Below are 18,806 nucleotides of genomic sequence, written 5' to 3' on the forward strand. Positions count from 1 at the left end.
GAGCCCCCCCCTGGAGTACTGCGTCCAGCTCTGGAGCCCTCAGCATAAGACAGACACGTACTTGTTGGAGTGGGTCCAGAGGAGGACCACGAAAATGATCAGGGGGATGGAATACCTCTCCTCTGAGGAAAGGCTGAGAGAGTTGGGGTTGTTCAGCCTAGAGAAGAGAAGGCTTTGGGGAGACCTTCTTGCAGCCTATCAGTACTTAAGGGGGGCTTATAAAAAAGATGGCGGCAGAGTTTTTAGCAGGGCCTGTTGCGACAGGACAAGGGGGAATGGCTTTAAACTAAAAGGGGGGTAGATTTAGACTAGATATAAGGAAGACATTTTTTACACTGAGGGTGGTGAAACACTGGCCCAGGTTGCCCAGCGAGATGGTGGATGCCCCATCCCTGGAAACATTCAAGGTCAGGTTGGACGGGGCTCTGAGCAACCTGATTTAGTTGAAGATGTCCCTGCCCACAGCAGGGGGGGTTGGACTAGATGACCTTTAAAGGTCCCTTCACAGCCCAAACTATTCTATGAATCCATCTCATTCCAAGGACTTGCAGAGCTGGTATTTCAGAACTATTGTTAGATAATACATTCAATGTATGAATCACAAGGCTGACTGACTACTGCCACTAGAAATCTTTTTGTAGGTTCAATTAATCCTTCCAAAACAAACAAAAAAGAAATTCACAAGAAATTCACAAGTTTTGCTCTTTAAACAGAAAATAATAGTAGCAGCTACTAGTGATTTGAATGCTTTTGACTATATATTTAAAACATTCGGTTTTGTCAGGATACGTCTTGGACCAATTTCAGTGTGTTGTCTTTTAATACAGTCATGCAGGTATTTCATATCAGACTGCATCAAATTTTGTTTATACTGTTAGACACTTACACATTTGCCTGCTAGAGAATCTGTTCTAATATGAATTTTCATCCTGGTAAGCAATACCCTCCAACTCCTAGGATGAAAATATAATAGAAGAACTGGGCTTTGAAATTGGCTTTGGACATGGGACAACAGGTGAAATGTGTACTTAGTACTATGGATATAGTGAAGCCTGGAGCACTTGATTTTACTGTACTTTTTTTAGCAGGTTGATGTTTGATAATTGTCTTCATCTATGAGTATACAGAGACAGATTAAAAGTTTCCTCTGTCAGCATTCACTTCAGAGTGTTATTTATGTCAAATGTAATGAGAAATGACACTATTTCTGTCACAACAGCATGAGCTAACAACAGCTTATGCATTCCAGAAAAGAGCAAAACATAGTCAAAAGACACTTTTCTTGATCTGGCTATTCCTTTGGCATTTTTATTGACAGTCTTTTTATTTTTTTAGTAATTTGTAGATATGCAAACAAATAGATTTAAACAACTGAAAATCTAGGAAGTTACCATTGCATATCATTTGATCCTTCACTTGAAGGAGGATATCATATAATTAAAGGAAGTCAAGAGGTCTGAGTGGTATTCCTGGTCCTACAACAGATTTCTTTACATTTGCTACAATTACTTTTCCCATTTGCAATTAGGTTAGTAGTACGTGTACGTTCCAGAACTGCATGAGATACATGTGATACATTCAGAGGGCTTCAAGATCTTTAGACATTATTAGGATGTATTAAGTGTGAAATGTTTTTCTTGGAGAAATACGATTTTAGAAGACACTTAAGGTTTATTATAGTAATATACTTGGTGTTACTGTTTTGTTGATTTTGTTCTTTTTTGTTGTTCTTATCTTAAGGTGTATAAGAAAGCCATCAAAAATCTTTTGCCCACACCAGCCAAATCTCATTATATATTCAACCTGCGTGACTTTTCACGTGTTATCCATGGCTGCTTGCTCATTAACAGAAGATCAGTTGAAAGCAAACATGTAATGATTCGGCTGTTTGTACATGAGGTATTTCGTGTCTTCTATGACCGTCTAGTGGAAGACAATGATAGAGCCTGGTTGTTCAATTTAATGAAAAGTATTGTGAAAGAACATTTCAAAGAAACATTTGATTCAGTTTTTGCACACCTGAAGCAAGCAAAAACACCAGTGAGTATCACGATTAACCTGTTGCAAAACAATTGTTTTCATGATAAATTTAGGACTAGAAAGTTTCTCAATTACAGGTGAAATTTTGGATCAAATGTGCTTGAAAATTTGAGTTGAATTTGGCAAAATGGCTTCTTTGGAAAAAAAAAGTAAAAAAGTTTGGAAGGGTTTAACTGTTGTACGTAAACATCCTTTTCAAAAAATATTTCATTTAAAATGTGGGTAAACTTATTACTGTTCCATAAAAGAATTTTATGTATCTGATAGTGAAACAAAAACTTGTTTCTTATTCAATTAAAAAAAATAGTGCAACAATTTTTCAGATTTACCTGAAAAACACCTGGGTATTTATATCTTATTTAATTTATTCAGCGTAGTGTTCTATTAGGCTTCTATATGTCTACACATAGAAGTAAAGCATCCAATTAATCAGTAGGTCAGCAGAGCAATTTCTCAAAAAAATTCTTTCACATCTTTTCTTGGAAATGTAGCAGCACATACGGAATCTTTGGGTAATGGGAGGTAACAGAAACAACCAGCGTAATTTATAAATCACTACCACAAAAGTAGCTGGGATCTGCGCACAGTACTGTGCCTGCAAGGAAAAATACAAGTATGAATACTCTTAAATGGACTTCAAGAGACCTGATTTACAGGATAAAGAAACATTCCCTTTTTAAATTTAGCCTATGACTGAGTTACTGTGTGGTAAACAGCATTCTGTAATTGTTACGAAATTTTAGTATTTAAAATTATGTATAATCATGTTATACTGTATGCCTTGTCTTCCTTTTTTCTGTTTTTTTTTCTTCCCCTGTCATTTCATCGATGTATAGAAGATATAACTTTGTGGTCTTAGTTATCCATTTCATAATATATTGAAAATTGCTAAACATACATCTCTATAAATTTGGTGTAATCTGAAGGTCATGATTATGAGACTGTTAATGTCTATTTGAGCCAGTTGTTTTCCAAGAACAAATTAAGAATAAGTAATATTGTTTAATACGGGAAATAGAGAATTTTGAGGTGGGTGTTGTCTGTGAGTCAAAATTTTTCAGAGTGCTTGTTCTCATGTCTTGAGTATTTGTCTAAATTCTCCTTTGTTCTCTAAAATTCCAATGAGGAATATGTTCATTAAATATTAAGCTTCATAATTTGTTACATATTTACCATAGATAACAGAAGAAGACATGAGAAGTTTGTTTTTTGGTGACTACATGATTCCAGAACTTGAGGGAGATGAAAGACTTTATGTTGAAATTCCAAGCATTCAGCTGTTCGGTGATGTTGTGGAGCAGTGTCTGGATGAATATAATCAAACCCACAAAACAAGAATGAACCTTGTGGTTTTCAGGTGCATACGATCTGTATTATTAAGAGCTTTAAGCAGCAGTTGATAATTCAGTATATCCAATTTTGTGGGCTGTGTTTTTTGTATGTCTCCTCCCCTTTATGCATCCACAAAAGTGTTTGTGGTGTTACACCTTTTCGGATGGAAGTGAACTGATTTTTCTCTTATGCCCCTGCTTTTTCTATCCAAAAGTAAATAATGAGAAGTTTTTCTCCGCAGGGGCTTTGAATATATTCATTGGTTGTTAAAGAAACATTATGCACCAAATCAGGTGGCTGCTCTACTTCTGCTAGGCCTGTGTTACAGTGAAGATGAATGTCAGTTTTGCCTGTAGCCACTGGACTTTCATTTCACCAAGGACAAGGATTCTAAGGTTGTGAGGTGCAGAGTGAGATATAGCACAGTCATAGCCGTCTGTCTGCTCTGTTATTATGCAGCACAGCCATGCCCGACTTCGGGGCATGTACCCAGCCTGTGCTGCAGCTAATCCTGTGAAATTTTAGACTCTGCAGGCTGCTATTGTTACCTTAACTTGTGATCAGGCAGAGGTACATACAACTGAGACAGATTAGGAGGTCACAACTCCTTCCTCCTCCCTATTGCTAGAGATTACTGCCTCTTCATATTTGCCTGTGTAACTTGACACCTAGATGCTTTGTGAAGGTGATTAGGGTTAGTTTAAACACTTCTAATAGCGGTTTATTTCAGCCTAGGTCATTTTGACAAGCTGGATTTCTGAGTACCTGTATATACAATTATGCTGGGAGTTTGAAGAGCTGGCACCCTCTGATCAGAGGCCACTTCCTGAATGTAGAAGCAATATCCCAGTTACCTCACTGAACAGCAGCCAGGAGAGCATGTCTGACTGTAGCCTTAGGGTCCAATCTCGTGAATAACATCTGGATTTGACTCCTTTATTTTTCTAACCAATCAAAATAAACAAGAATTTATCTTCTTTGAAATGCTTTAACCTTTTTTTGAGACCACTTTTAACTGCTGCTCAGCTTCCTTTAACTACCCCATGCCCTGTGCTTAAACAGGCCATCTCCTGTAGACCTTGCTGCATATTCCAAGATAAACTATGCTTGTGTTTTCACAATAGATAGGACTCTCAGTAATGTGCAGATACTGCTTTCTGAAGATGTTGTTCCAATATCTATTTCACATGTAAGTTATAAAACACTGTCAGAGGCAGAGGGAAGGAAGAGGTTTGTTGATATAACCCATTTTTCCCCAGTTGTTCCTTTAAAACGTATTTAAACTGTTATACTTCAAGAAAGTTAAAACTGATAATACTGTTATCATTTAGAAGCAGAGAATTTCTGCCTGTTTCTCTTTCTTTTTCTTTGACACCTTTATCCATGTAGTGCTCTGGTTCTCACCGCTGATCATTCCTTTCAGTAATTTGTAGTCATTTGTAATTTAGCTAAATACTGATATTTGTATAATAGAAGAGTTGCGAGTTTTATTTTATTTTGTGGTGCATACCCGCTCGCTTTCTTCCTCTTCCCGCCCACCCCACCCTGCCTTCAGAAATTTGTTTTGGAGATGCTACTTCTATACTTGTTTCAGAGATTTATAGGTGCACAAATGCATATGTATTTCTGCCATTCTGGTAATCAGCACATTTCAAATACAGGTATGTATTGGAACATTTGTCTCGTATAAGTCGTATTCTGAAGCAGCCAGGGGGTAATGCTTTGTTGGTTGGAATGGGAGGAAGTGGACGTCAGTCTTTGACTCGTCTAGCGGCATTTATGGCAAAGATGTGTGTTTTTCAACCAGAGATTTCTAAGACCTACGGTACAAATGAGTGGAGAGAAGATCTGAAAGTGAGTATTAATAACCTGTCTGCATTTTGACTTAATTTTGAGGAAGGGTGTTTTGGAATTGTACAGTATTTTAACTGTCTTGCATTTTCAGAGTCTTCTGAAGAATGCAGGTGTAAAAGGCTTGAAAACTGTATTTATAATCACAGATGCACAAATTAAAGAAGAAAGCTTTTTAGAAGATGTTGACAGTGTCCTCAACACTGGGGAAGTACCCAATCTTTTTGCAGCAGATGAAAAACAAGAAATTACAGAGGTATCTTTAGAAATTCTCATTAATGTCACCTCCCTTTTAAGCTATTTCGTCAGTTAAGTGTGAAGTGGGGCTTTTGGATATATGCAGTTAATTCTGTGACTTTTTTTGAGACCTTAGATAAACCAGCCAGTTATTAGTAAACTTATGGAGTAGCTTATGCCTACTACTAGCTTTAATTCTGACCTGGAGTTCTGTTCACAAACACATTAAGTTGTGCACGTAGGGAACTTTGATTGTTCACAAATACCCCATGGCCACAGTTACTGTTTGCAGTGTATTGTGCAAAAGAAGAATATACATCATCATGTTTTCATTGATCAGTTAAGGACAAAGACATTTTTTGAAAAAACACAGCCTGCCTTTGTCAATAGACTCTTGCTGTCTAGGGCACTAGGGCATTGTTAGACCGAATTTCATAGTCTTGACACTTCTACTCAGAGAGAAGTTGGGGAAGGGTGCTCCATGAATTCAGGCTCAGAAGTAAAGATGCAATGTACTTGGGCAATTTTTAAAAAAAAGTCTTAACTAAAATCAGGCTTGGATTTTCAAAATAGCAATCACCAGTTGGGAGGGAGAGGCGTCAATCTTTGTACACATCAAGTTGGAAACTTAATGTTAGCTAACAATATTTGGAACTGTATGCTGTGCTGTCTTCATATCTCTGTGGTATGTTTACTAATAAATTACCTAGGTATGCTTCTAGTTGACATTCAAAGTGGTTCTTAGTACATACACAACTGTTCTTTATTGAAATAGCTATATCACTTGATAAATGTTACTGTATTGTTTTTTTTCTTGCACTTAAGTTATGGAGCATGTTGATACCTGCATTCCATATATTTTGCAAAGAAGTTAGATTATAATTCTAATAATCTTTCTCTATTACTGTTTCATTCTTGCCAGGTATATAGTAACAATATTAAGATAATGTGGCTCTTTTACAGTTTTACAGTTTGTACAAACATACTCAATTGGTGTTTGCTAAAAATTAGTAGCTATCCATAATACGCCAACTGGAGCAAAGTTGTTTTTTTACTCATTTAAATCTGCTCCATCAAAATATTTCCACTTTTACTCTATTGCTACTAAATTAATTTTTGTCACTTACTTTAATTGTGGGATTATGTATAGTACACGTGCTTTTGTGAAGAAGAATTTAAGTTTTAGGGGTTTATAGTCAGTGTTTCATGGATTGTTAATTAATTGAGGATAATACTTTTATGAAGTAGTCTTTAGTTTCAAATCTAGAGGTTTCTTCTTCTTTTGAGAAATTATTGGTTTTGGTAAATGAACAAATGGAGTAAGTTTTGATGTTTGAAATGTAAATCTTCCTCTCCAATTAGGTAAATACAGCATATTTTAGTATAATCTTAAAGCTAAAAAAGTTCTTAGTAAGTTAATGTCTTGAAATGTTGTTTAGGGGACTTACATGGCACTTAACAGCATACATGGTAAGAAAAACATTTGCTTTTGTGATAGTGGCTTTTGTGTAATGAGAGTAGTAATTTGCCTCATTGTTTGTATCTCCTAAATCTTTTGAGTGACTGAGGTTTGACTGTAATTAAGCCTCATAGTTGTATTTATCATTAGAAGGCTTTGGTTCTTTATTTCTTGAGGGAGCTAATTATGAATTCTGATTTTTCAGAATGTGTCTTGACCCTCTGTCTCATCTTAATGTGTCTTATCCATCTGGAACTCATCTTGGGTTTGATTTTTAGTTTTTGTTCTGACATATTCTCAGTTGCTGAAAGCAGCAGATGATCATTTCTAGAATGAGTTGTCAGGGTCACAGATAAATATCGTAATCCTATTCTCAAATAGTATTTACTACTTGTTCTGTTTTTCTAATTTATTCTACCTGTTTCATTTATCAATAAAAAATTTTATTTCATGGTGATGCTAAAATTAACAGGATTGCTATAGGACTTCAGAAGTGTTTAATGAGAAATATAACAGTTCTTACCCTATGTATTATTCCTAAGGCTGTTCGTGCAATAGTTCAGGCTGGCAATAAACATGAAGAACTCAGTCCCTTGGCCTTGTTTGCGTTTTTTGTGAACTGCTGCAAAGAAAATCTCCATATCGTGGTGGCATTCAGCCCAATTGGAGATGCTTTCCGCAATCGTCTGAGACAGTTTCCCTCACTCATCAACTGCTGTACTATTGATTGGTTCCAGGTATGTGAAAATATTTATATTGTTTCCTCAACAAACTACTTCAGTTTTCTAACAGTCTATATTTTCGTGTCCCGTTAGATTTTCTCTTGTGTTCTGTATAGAAGTACTTCATGTTTTTCAAAATTTTAAAATAGCATGGGCATTTTTTGTAATATTTTGGGAGCTCTTTGGTGTGTGATCTCAGTATTTCTACAATTAAACAAACTTAAATTTTGTTGCTACAAATTTTACATCTCTGAAGTAGTGAATAGTCTCAGTTTGGTGATGGTTATTTTATTGCATAACATGTATGTTTTAAAGGACTAGAGAAACCATTTCAATGTGATTGTAAAATGATCATAATTTCTGCTGCCTGTTAAGCAGATCATGCGTCATGGGAATGACTAGCAAATACAAGTCCTGTTGTTTATCTGTAGATCTTTTATAGCAGAATAAAACTTGGAAAATTACTGTAGTTAACGATCCTTAATGTAAGCGCTGTTACTCTCAATAAAGTGCAGTCAGCTCTATAGCTTGGCCTGGTGCTGACATCAATTAATTTTTCTGCCAAAGGATGACATAGACACAGAAATGTTTGGATAGAATGGCAATATGTAGCTTTTAACTAGAAGATCAGCCAGGAGTTGCCAGAAAAGATTGCATGGGTAGCGTGACCTTGCTGCCTGATCTAACCCTTATATCAGTTCATTGTTCTTGAGACATAGTTGGGACTAGTATGTCTCATTCTGGTGTTTTGAATGGTAAAAATTGTTTTTAAAGTATGAAGACTGCTAACAGCTGAATCTTACAAATGCTTATCTCCTCACTTCTCCCTCAGCCGTGGCCTGAAGATGCCCTTGAACGTGTGGCTAATAAATTCTTAGAAACACTTCAGCTCACAGACAGTGAGCGTCAGGAAGTTGTGCCCATCTGTAAATATTTTCATACTTCAGTTTTGTCACTCTCTGTAAGGTCAGTCTGTTTCTTTTGAAAACAACTCATTAATTTATAGAAATAGTAAGAGGGAAAACATTATGCTATCGAAAGTAGTAAATCAAGCAACAGAGAACTCAGAAGTTGAATTTTTAGACGCAAGAAACAACAAAATAGTAGGTGATTTGAGTTTCATTACTACTCATTTCTGTCTTAAAAGTTAATGTATGCTATCTGCCTGCATAAAAATATTACATAAAATTGTCAAAATTGTTTACTCCTATTATTTGTCAGTTACATAACTTTGCTAACAATAGTTAAAAAAAGAAAGCAAAACTTATAAGGCACCTTTTTTTTTTTTAAAGGTTCTTGCAAAGTCTGGGACGCCATAATTACGTTACTCCTACTTCTTATCTTGAGCTTATTGCTGCGTTTCGGAAACTTCTTACTCAGAAACGAGACACTGTAATGAAAGCCAAGAAAAAATATGTGAATGGACTAGATAAACTAGCTTTTGCTGAATCACAAGTGAGTTAGGACAAAAATGGAACTGAAAATACAAAATGTTTGGCAAAAGCCGGTCTTATCCTGGAGAAGTCAGTCAAACACATTACTTCAGATTTTGTTTAGCTTGATCTTCAACAATAGAACTATAAGAAATGTATTTTGCCTTTTCTTTCCTACAGTCTTAGCAGTTGTGCTAGAGGCCACAGACCTCTAAGCATGTATTGCTGGTGACTATAAGTGAACGTAGTTCTTAAAATTAGAGATTGTACATATGAGATCATAATAAGTCTCTGAAGTGTTTGATTTGAAACTGAATGTTATTTCCTTCTATCAATAAATTAGTCATTAGGTAAAATCTAGGTCTTATAGTAATTGTTGGAAATTGTACTTGGCACTTCTGAATCCTACCTGATTCTTTTGCGTATGTATAGGTTGGTGAGATGAAACAAGAACTAGTTCAGCTGCAGCCCAAACTGGAAGAGGCTAAATTGGATAATGCAAACATGATGAAGGTAGAGTTATACAAATACAACTTTATTGTTTTTAATGTAAGCATGTGTATACTTGGGATCCATAATTTCACCTTTGTAATAATTAGCTTTGAATGAGGAATCTTAATCGTACACTGTACTTCTACTTCAGTATCTCAGCTGATTGTAGGCAGGTTCTAAAGAATATGCTTGTATAAGGTTGCTGATATGTGACTTTCAGAAAATAAGAGCTGAGTTCAGGTTTTTGAGCTCACTTCTTGTTTACTGGGGTTTTTGGTATTGTGAAACTTGCCACAGTTTATGCTTATATCCTTAGAACTGGAAGAAAATTGTGTTCTTTATGTAAGATACAGACTCTGGACATACAGTCCTTGCCTAAGCTCCATGCTGAAGGATGTTAGAGGAACATTCATGCTGATAGTGGTTAGACTGGATTTCCCAAGGTCATTCAAAACATTGCAAAAACCACAAATAGTTCTTCAGCATACAAAATAAACAAGAACAGCTTTGCACAGTCTGTCTTTGCATGCACAGGGATTATACGCTTGATTTTTAGAAGATCCTAAAAAGGATTAGCTTCATAGAAATTTAGGGGGATGTAGGAACCAATCTCTGAGGTGTCTTTGAAAATTCTGACTTGTGAAAATACGCTTACCTAGTATATTACTGTTGCATCACAAAAAACCAAGATTTGATTGACGTTTTTATGCACTTGCTTCTGATTTGTCACTGTATCTGTAAAAAAACCTTATATCTCTTCTAGCTACTCCTACGAACCTCTAAGAAAACTAGATGTCACTAATGTAGGACTGAAAAGGGAGTACTTGGATGAAGGCTTGACTCATCACTGAAAAGAAAATAAATTTCAGTAGTCAGTGTTATAGTCTATGAAGCTATGAAAACTCACTATAAAAGCTAGTCATTTTTTAGTTACAGTCTGATGGACAAACGTGAAGAGTTTCTTGTCTCCTGAACTTCAAACATATTTTAAGTAGCTTTGATTGACAATAATCTGATTTCATGCAGTTTACCTACTGTTAAAGCTCCATGATGACGTTACGTTATGCGAAGAAGCAAATTATTCCCTTAATATAAATTGAAAATATATGAAAATACTGAAATACTTCAATTTTCTCTTTATATTTTACAGTATTCCCCAAGTGCTATACTAGATAACTTCAGTTTATTTGATCATCCACTGCTCAATAGGAAGCTCACTCATGTATTTTTCTTTAGACTATAGAAATAGAATCTGCAGAAGTAGAACAAAAAAGAAAAACTGTAAAAGTAGATGAAGAAATTGCTGCAGAAAAAGCTGAAGAAGCTCAGACATTGAAAAATGAATGTGAGAGTGACCTGGCAGAGGCAATCCCAGCCCTGGAGGCCGCACTTGATGCTCTTGACACTTTGAAGGCAAGCTGATCTAAACTTCAGCATTTGAAAGAGTTATTTAACATGATGAAACTCTTCCATTTGTTTGGGAAAGAATGCTAACTCTTTCAGCTAAGTTAATGTTGACAGTCAGTGTGTAACATGGCGTTTGTTTATGGCTAAGAATTATCTGGATCTTTGGTTTAAACGTTTTGTCCTTGTTGTGACTTACACATGATCTGAAAGCAGTATTGTTGTGAAAGTCCTGCAGGAATTTAGTATAGTAGGAGGTATGAAGTATGTGAGATGTCTTAGATGACACTTACGGAAGTATATAAAAAAATATTCTGACATAGACTTTTTAAAATATAATTTTAATTAATCATTAGTTTACAGTTACTAGCATTCATTTCATTTTTATTTCCCCTGCATAGGATACATTGATGGATATTGCTAATTGTCTTGCTAACACTGTATCATCCCTTCTAAAAGTCCTCTATAATTATGTTCGTTGGTAATGGTGTTATAATTCCCCTTTTTTTCCTGTTAGTTCATTTATCTTAGTGGCGAGAAAGGCATAACATCTGTCATTTTTTTAAATGTGATTTTTATTTTAGCCTTCTGATATATCAATTGTCAAATCAATGAAAAATCCTCCGTCTGGTGTCAAACTTGTCATGGCTGCTGTCTGTGTCATGAAAGACATAAAACCTGAAAAAATTGCAGATCCTTCAGGGACTGGAGGCAAGGTAAAATGACAGACAATAGTTTCAAATAAAAGTGTAATTCATGTTCTTCTCAACACAGACCCCTTGTTCAATAAACAAGATCACCCAAGGTCCACTAAAGTAGGCAAGTACTTACAGCCTGCATCCATTATATTACTGAAAACTTCCAGAATTCCAAATTTTCGAAGTTTTGTAATGTGTAAAGAGAACATATTTAATTTGCTTGACTCGTATATAGATAATAGATAATACGTAACTCTTCCCTGAGACACTATTCAGTTTTTGGCTTTAGGTATGGTTTGGGGGAAATGCTTGATCTGATAGACTTTCTCCTTTTTTGACGTCTCAAGGAGATACAAGGTCATCAGTATTTAAATATGCATGAGTTTTAATTAAAAGAGATCTGTCATTTTTTGTTTGTGTGTTTGTTTTAAAGCTTGAAAAGATATTTCCTTCTGTGTTTTGTAGATTTTGGATTACTGGGCTCCAAGCAAGAAACCGCTTGGTGACATCAATTTCTTAAAGGATTTGAAAGAGTATGACAAGGACAATATTCCAGTAAGAATTCTGTCTAATTATTCAGTGATTTTTACCATGTAGATACTTTCTTGCAGGGGAAAAAAAAATAAAATTAGAAAATACTATATCAGAGGCCCCATTTGTCCCAAGTTAGTCAACTTCTGTTATGACCAAAGATCTTTACAATATGATAGGGTATCTCTATGGGATGAGTATGGTCATGGCAAGTGAGTCAAACTTCCTCAGGGTGAATCTTCTAAGTGGTATTTCAGAAGGTTTTAGAATTCCCTTTGGGAATTTTTAAGGCTTCTATATAGCCTGTCTTCTATTTGAATGAAATGTCCTTCTGTGCACAAATGTTTCTAACTTTGCAATTTATAGGTAGTATCTCATCAAAAGGTAAAAATAACACATTAAAAAACTGTATCAGAGTAAATAGTCTGTCCTGTCCATTATCCTGTGTCCAAAGATGGCCATAAGCAGGTGCCTTGGAAGGAGTAGGAACAGTATATATGGTAATTTCTCCAAATACTCTTTCAGCCTCCAGCAATTTAAATGAAGGACTTCTAGAGCTAGATGTAGTTTCTGTATGCCTAGTACCTTTCAGTGGATCTCTCTTCTGTAATTTCTCTAGTCCCCTTAAGACTATGTTAAATTTCTGTATCTACAAGATCTTTTTACAAAGCATTCCAGAAGTCTACTTTTAGTGGTATGAAGAGCTATCTCCTTCTGTTTCTTCTGAACCTGGGTCCTTTTAGCCTCATTTCATGTATTCTGTTTTGGGTTTTGGTTGGGGGGTTTTTGTGGAACCAGGGAACATTTGATCCCTGTCCAACCTTTCTGTGCCTTTTTTTGTACTAGTTTTTCTAAATCAATTACTCTGGCATCACAAACTTTTTCCTATTTTTAAATAACTGCCCACATTGGTGCTCTTCTTAATGGCTGTTTCTAATTGTGTTATTTTGATTGAATGAATGCTGACAAAATAGGTAATATTTTGTTAAGTATGCTAGAAGATATACAATAAATGCAGAAAAGTACTAGCTATATAACTTTATTTAAAATATTACCATCTCCCCCAAAGATCTTACTGTCTGAGAGTGTGATTCTTGCCGTTTGTCCAATTCAGTGGAAATTGAATATGCTTTGCCCTTTATAAAACTGGTCCCCGAAAGTAGGCACAAGCAATGTAATTAATTTAGATTTTGCCTTACATTAGTAGAAATACATTTTTATAATGATCCCCAACAGCTGTGTCTTGAGAAAAGAGAGCAAATAATGAAATTAGCATGTTTTGCACAAGGGACAGCGTAAATTAAGGCTTCTACGTGACTGTGATGCTCTTCGTACTTAGGTAGCTGCTGCATGGAAGACATACCAAATTCATGATTATAAAGGATAAGGATAGGATTAGAGTGAAAACAGGAAAAGGCCACAAAGCATGATAGGAAAATTAAAAGAAACAAATGAGCAGTGGTTTCTACCACAATTAATACTGAGTAGTTCTTTCCTATTTCATTGTGTAGAGAAAAGGCAATCAATCAGTGTAATTTTAAAGTGTCAGCCACAAGACTTTGATGAGCTATAATGCTTTTGTTATCCAGGCAGCTGTCATGCAGAAGATTCGGGGTGAATACTTGACTAATCCTGAGTTTGATCCACAAAAGGTGGCTAAAGCTTCCTCGGCAGCAGAGGGTTTATGTAAATGGATTATGGCAATGGAGGTGTATGACAGGGTTGCAACAGCGTAAATTAAGGCTTCTACGTGACTGTAATGCTCTCTTAGTACTGGTAGCTGCTGCATGGAAGACATACCAAATTCATGATTATAAAGGATAAGGATAGGATTAGAGTGAAAACAGGAAAAGGCCACAAAGCATGATAGGAAAATTAAAAGAAACAAATGAGCAGTGGTTTCTACCACAATTAATACTGAGTAGTTCTTTCCTATTTCATTGTGTAGAGAAAAGGCAATCAATCAGTGTAATTTTAAAGTGTCAGCCACAAGACTTTGATGAGCTATAATGCTTTTGTTATCCAGGCAGCTGTCATGCAGAAGATTCGGGGTGAATACTTGACTAATCCTGAGTTTGATCCACAAAAGGTGGCTAAAGCTTCCTCGGCAGCAGAGGGTTTATGTAAATGGATTATGGCAATGGAGGTGTATGACAGGGTTGCAAAGGTGCGTTTTTGACCCTAGTCCCTCAGTGCTGTGAAATACTTCTTTTGCTTGGTATATTCACCCTAAGCATTGTATTAAATAATAAAGCTACAAAAATGGGCTTTAAGCATTTGTGTATTGGTTGTAATTGAATAGGTGGTTGCACCCAAGAAAGATCGTTTGAGAGAGGCACAGCAGTCCTTAGCAGAGACACTAACACTCTTGAATCAGAAGAGAGAAGAACTTGCAGCAGTGGAAAATCATTTGGCTGCTTTGGAAGGAACCTTCACTGAGAAAACTGAAGAAAAGGCTCATTTAGAATTCCAGGTTGATCTGTGCGCTAAAAAACTAGAACGAGCAGAGAAGTTGATTGGAGGCCTTGGTGGAGAGAAATCAAGGTCAGGTTAAAGTTCAAATGTCAGATATAACAGCCATTGTAGAAATAGAATTTGAACTTCAGTTCTCTGAGCTGTATCTCTGTCTGAGCGCTGTACTGCTGAAGAGTGTAACAGTCTGGGATCTTGAAAGATTCATAATTGTTTATAATGTAAAAATATTGGCAGCAACATTGGGAGAATTGTAGAGAAAGTCTTCAAAATAAGAATAAAATACATAAACACAGTGTCCTTATTCTATGCCTGAAGTTAAGATAAACAACAACAAAAAAAGGTTGATTTTTATCGTCAATATCATTAATGTGGAGGTTTCAGCACCATTTTTTTCTGTATTTTCTGCTTGTCATAGGTGGAATAATGCCGCAAATGATCTTCAGGACACATATGATAATTTGACAGGAGATGTTCTGATATCAGCTGGTGTGATAGCATATCTGGGAGCTTTTACTGCTGGATTTCGACAAGAATGTACCAAAGATTGGAGCAAACTGTGCAAGGTTAGGAGGTTATCTTAGATTTAAATAAGTGTTTGCTTTTTTTCGGACTACTGCAAAAGGCCTCAAAAATCCCTTGTTGTTTATTTAATATTAGCCTAGTAAAACTCATTAAGATGAATGGGATAAATTCTGCTGATCCAATATTCTGTAAATTTGAATTTAATTAAATCAGTGAATTTATTCTAACCTTAAGTAGCATATCAGAAATGAGAGCACATCATTGACTTTGTAAGGCTTGATTATTACTTAAATAAAATATCAGAATTTTCTTTTTGCCTTTAAATGAAAGAATTAACTTTAAAATGCAGTTATGTATGGTGTAAAAAAATACAAATATGTGCCAGTGTAAGTTATTATAGAAGTGTTAATTAAATGGTTGATTATGCTGTTTGCAAAGGGACAGTTCCAACATACTTATACTAATGCCATAATTCATAAATCAAGTGATTTGAAGTCAGTGATTGTGACTGTGACATTAAATAGTAACAAATCCGATTACTGTATTGAGTTAATGGAAGATATAATCATTAGATGATTTCCAACTGTGTGTGAGTTTCTTAAGGTAATGCATTGTCATAACTTTATGTAACAAACAAAACACATTTAGAATGTACAAAAAACTAGACAAATCCTATAAAATTTGGAGAGAGAGTAAATATTCAGTGGCGAAATATGGTTAGCTATTGAAACTATGATTTTATTTTTTCCTAGGATTTTTACTTATACTTGACCTATTTCAAACTCTTAAAAGGAAATGCACATAGTCACTTTGGATTGAAGTGGCATTTAATAAAAGAAGTAAAGAAACATGGAATAAAGATAAATGGGGTTTTCTTTTCTTTTCTTTTTTTTCCCCAGGAGAAAAACATCCCTTGTTCTGAGAATTTCTCTGAAGTGGCATAATAAAAGAAGTAAAGAAACATGGAATAAAGATAAATGGGGTTTTCTTTTCTTTTCTTTTTTTTCCAGGAGAAAAACATCCCTTGTTCTGAGAATTTCTCTTTGAGTAAGACTCTTGGTGACCCAATAAAAATAAGAGCCTGGAATATTGCTGGTTTGCCAACTGACATATTTTCTGTAGACAATGGGGTCATTGTTGACAATTCAAGACGTTGGTAGGTGACAAAAAGGTTTAATTTTCAAATCCAAACAAGTTTTCACTTTTTTTTAAGAAAAACATCCCTTGTTCTGAGAATTTCTCTTTGAGTAAGACTCTTGGTGACCCAATAAAAATAAGAGCCTGGAATATTGCTGGTTTGCCAACTGACATATTTTCTGTAGACAATGGGGTCATTGTTGACAATTCAAGACGTTGGTAGGTGACAAAAAGGTTTAATTTTCAAATCCAAACAAGTTTTCACTTTTTTTTAAAAAAAAAAAAAGCAAACTAAATGTCTAGAGACCATGTAGCTTCTGTAGAGACAATATAATTGAAAGCAGGAGTGCAGTCTTTATATCCAGCTCCTGTGAAATTTGAGGTATAACACTTTAGAGATTTGTGTATGTAGTTACTTTAAAGCTTTCCTTTCAGGAAATGCAGTGCTCTTGGATTTATATCCATGTGAAATTTGAGGTATAACACTTTAGAGATTTGTGTATGTAGTTACTTTAAAGCTTTCCTTTCAGGAAATGCAGTGCTCTTGGATAAAGTTATTTGTTATTTTTTCTTTTTTCTCTTTTTTTTTTTTTTTTAATATAGTACCTTGTTGTCCTATTAATAGCTAATGAAGCATTTGTAAGAATCAGGTTTAGAACAGTACAGAAATCCTCGTGTTTTACATGTTTAATGATAAGATTCAGGTTATGTAAACTGCAGGGTCCAGATATACCACAGTCCACTTCAGGGTCCTACAGTTATAAGGCTATCAGATGACATTTTTATGTTTTATACATATTTATTGTGTGTGAAACTCACATCTATATAAAGGATTCTTTTAGGACCTTTAACAACTTTTTTTTTTCTTATTCCAAATGAAATTTTATTTCAAGGATGGTATCTATTACAATATATGAAAACTTGTGATAGCTGTCTGCAAATATTCTGCACTCAGTAGAAATACAAGATTATAAAACTTTCTAGTGATGTTCTTGTGATCTGTGTTCTCAAGAATTAGTCTTAGTGGTAGATTCAGATTATATTCAGATTACAGTGTGTAATTCCATTTTTAGAATGTTGCTTAGTTATGTGGTAATAACCCTCTCTGAGGGTGCAGTTAGAGGAGGTGTTTGATATCATTCATGTCTGACTTATTAAAATACATACATACAGATGAAATCAGCAAGTACAAAGGGGGACAAATCTGTTGAACAAAATTAAAATACTGCCACCTTTCCCTGCCCTGCTTACATTTCCAGTCTTACACTAGCTGATATACCAACATCCCAGATTTAAATTGCAACTAATTGTTGACTTCTATTTTTTTTAAGTGAAAAAATATATGAGAAAGGACTCAAAATTTATAAAAGTAAATATTCCAAATACTGAGAATTCCAGGGGAGAGGCAGAACAAGATTTTACAAAAATTCTGCATTGTGATGTATTTAATGAAAAATGTTATGAATGTTTTTTGCAACTCCTAAAACTATTCTTGGAATTACTTTTCAAATTATGATAAAACACCTATACCTCCATTTCACTGATCTCTTAAAATAACAGAATCAAAATTGTATCACTCTTTTCCTTGACAGCCTGACACAGAAACATTTTAAAATAGTTTAAAATTTTGAAAAACTCCTGCAAGCACTGAGAAAACTGTCTTGTATGTTTTAGGCCATTAATGATTGATCCTCAAGGTCAAGCAAATAAATGGATCAAGAATTTTGAGAAGGAAAATGGCCTGAATGTTATCAAGGTCAGTGACACAGATTATATGAGAACCCTGGAGAACTGCATTCAGTTTGGAACTCCACTTCTTCTAGAAAATGTTGGAGAAGAACTAGACCCATCACTTGAACCTCTGCTACTTAAACAGACTTTTAAACAAGGTACGTCAAAATTAATTTTGAACCATGAAGTAGATTACATTAATGTTCATCTCATAGTCTGTGGTAGTGTCTGATGTTTTTCTCATTACTCTCTGGTTTACTGCTGCCTGTGGTAAGAGGAAGGTAACTTCACAACAGCCTGAAGTTTTATTTTATTTTTTAATAAATATCATTCATATATCACAATAGTGGTTTTATGTGAAAACCTTCACCATGTCACTATAGGAGACTAAACAAAGACACTTGACTCTGCAAAGGGAAGATTCTCAATGAAATTGTTTTGCTTGTTCATTTTCATAGTTTTAGTCTAATACTAATATTTTACTAAATTTTGTACAAATCAAGAAAAACGGTCAAGGCATTTTGCTTAAGGCACATTTTTCCTGTGTTTCTCTGAAACTTGCTAAGTAGCTATGAATTTGGTTTTCAACTTTTCTTTCTTTTCCTCCTGGAAAAAGACAAAAAAATGCAGATAAACACAAATATGTTTTACTTCCTTACATAGTTTATTTTTACTGGTTTTCACTCAAACACTTTTTCCCCCCCCCTTTTTTTTTTTTTTTCTATTTCAGACAGGTAATTCA

General features: G+C 35.0%; 1 protein-coding gene across 1 annotated transcript in view; it reads left to right on the top strand.

Moving 5' to 3' along the window:
* The window catches only part of DNAH12 (dynein axonemal heavy chain 12), an 80,965-nt gene that overhangs the window by 46,002 nt on the left and 16,157 nt on the right, over positions 1 to 18,806 (top strand). The window contains exons 40-56 of the mRNA XM_019473434.1: positions 1,741 to 2,040; positions 3,219 to 3,397; positions 5,034 to 5,226; positions 5,318 to 5,479; positions 7,462 to 7,656; positions 8,474 to 8,607; positions 8,934 to 9,096; positions 9,507 to 9,587; positions 10,803 to 10,979; positions 11,555 to 11,686; positions 12,134 to 12,223; positions 14,226 to 14,366; positions 14,502 to 14,743; positions 15,090 to 15,237; positions 16,207 to 16,352; positions 18,008 to 18,285; positions 18,795 to 18,798. Of these exons, the coding sequence (XP_019328979.1) occupies positions 1,741 to 2,040; positions 3,219 to 3,397; positions 5,034 to 5,226; positions 5,318 to 5,479; positions 7,462 to 7,656; positions 8,474 to 8,607; positions 8,934 to 9,096; positions 9,507 to 9,587; positions 10,803 to 10,979; positions 11,555 to 11,686; positions 12,134 to 12,223; positions 14,226 to 14,366; positions 14,502 to 14,743; positions 15,090 to 15,237; positions 16,207 to 16,352; positions 18,008 to 18,285; positions 18,795 to 18,798 (2,765 nt within the window). The remainder of the gene's footprint in view (positions 1 to 1,740; positions 2,041 to 3,218; positions 3,398 to 5,033; positions 5,227 to 5,317; positions 5,480 to 7,461; positions 7,657 to 8,473; positions 8,608 to 8,933; positions 9,097 to 9,506; positions 9,588 to 10,802; positions 10,980 to 11,554; positions 11,687 to 12,133; positions 12,224 to 14,225; positions 14,367 to 14,501; positions 14,744 to 15,089; positions 15,238 to 16,206; positions 16,353 to 18,007; positions 18,286 to 18,794; positions 18,799 to 18,806) is intronic.

The sequence above is a fragment of the Aptenodytes forsteri genome, unplaced genomic scaffold (assembly GCF_000699145.1).
Source record: "Aptenodytes forsteri isolate BGI_AS27 unplaced genomic scaffold, ASM69914v1 Scaffold53, whole genome shotgun sequence".
Classification (NCBI taxonomy): Eukaryota; Metazoa; Chordata; class Aves; order Sphenisciformes; family Spheniscidae; genus Aptenodytes; species Aptenodytes forsteri.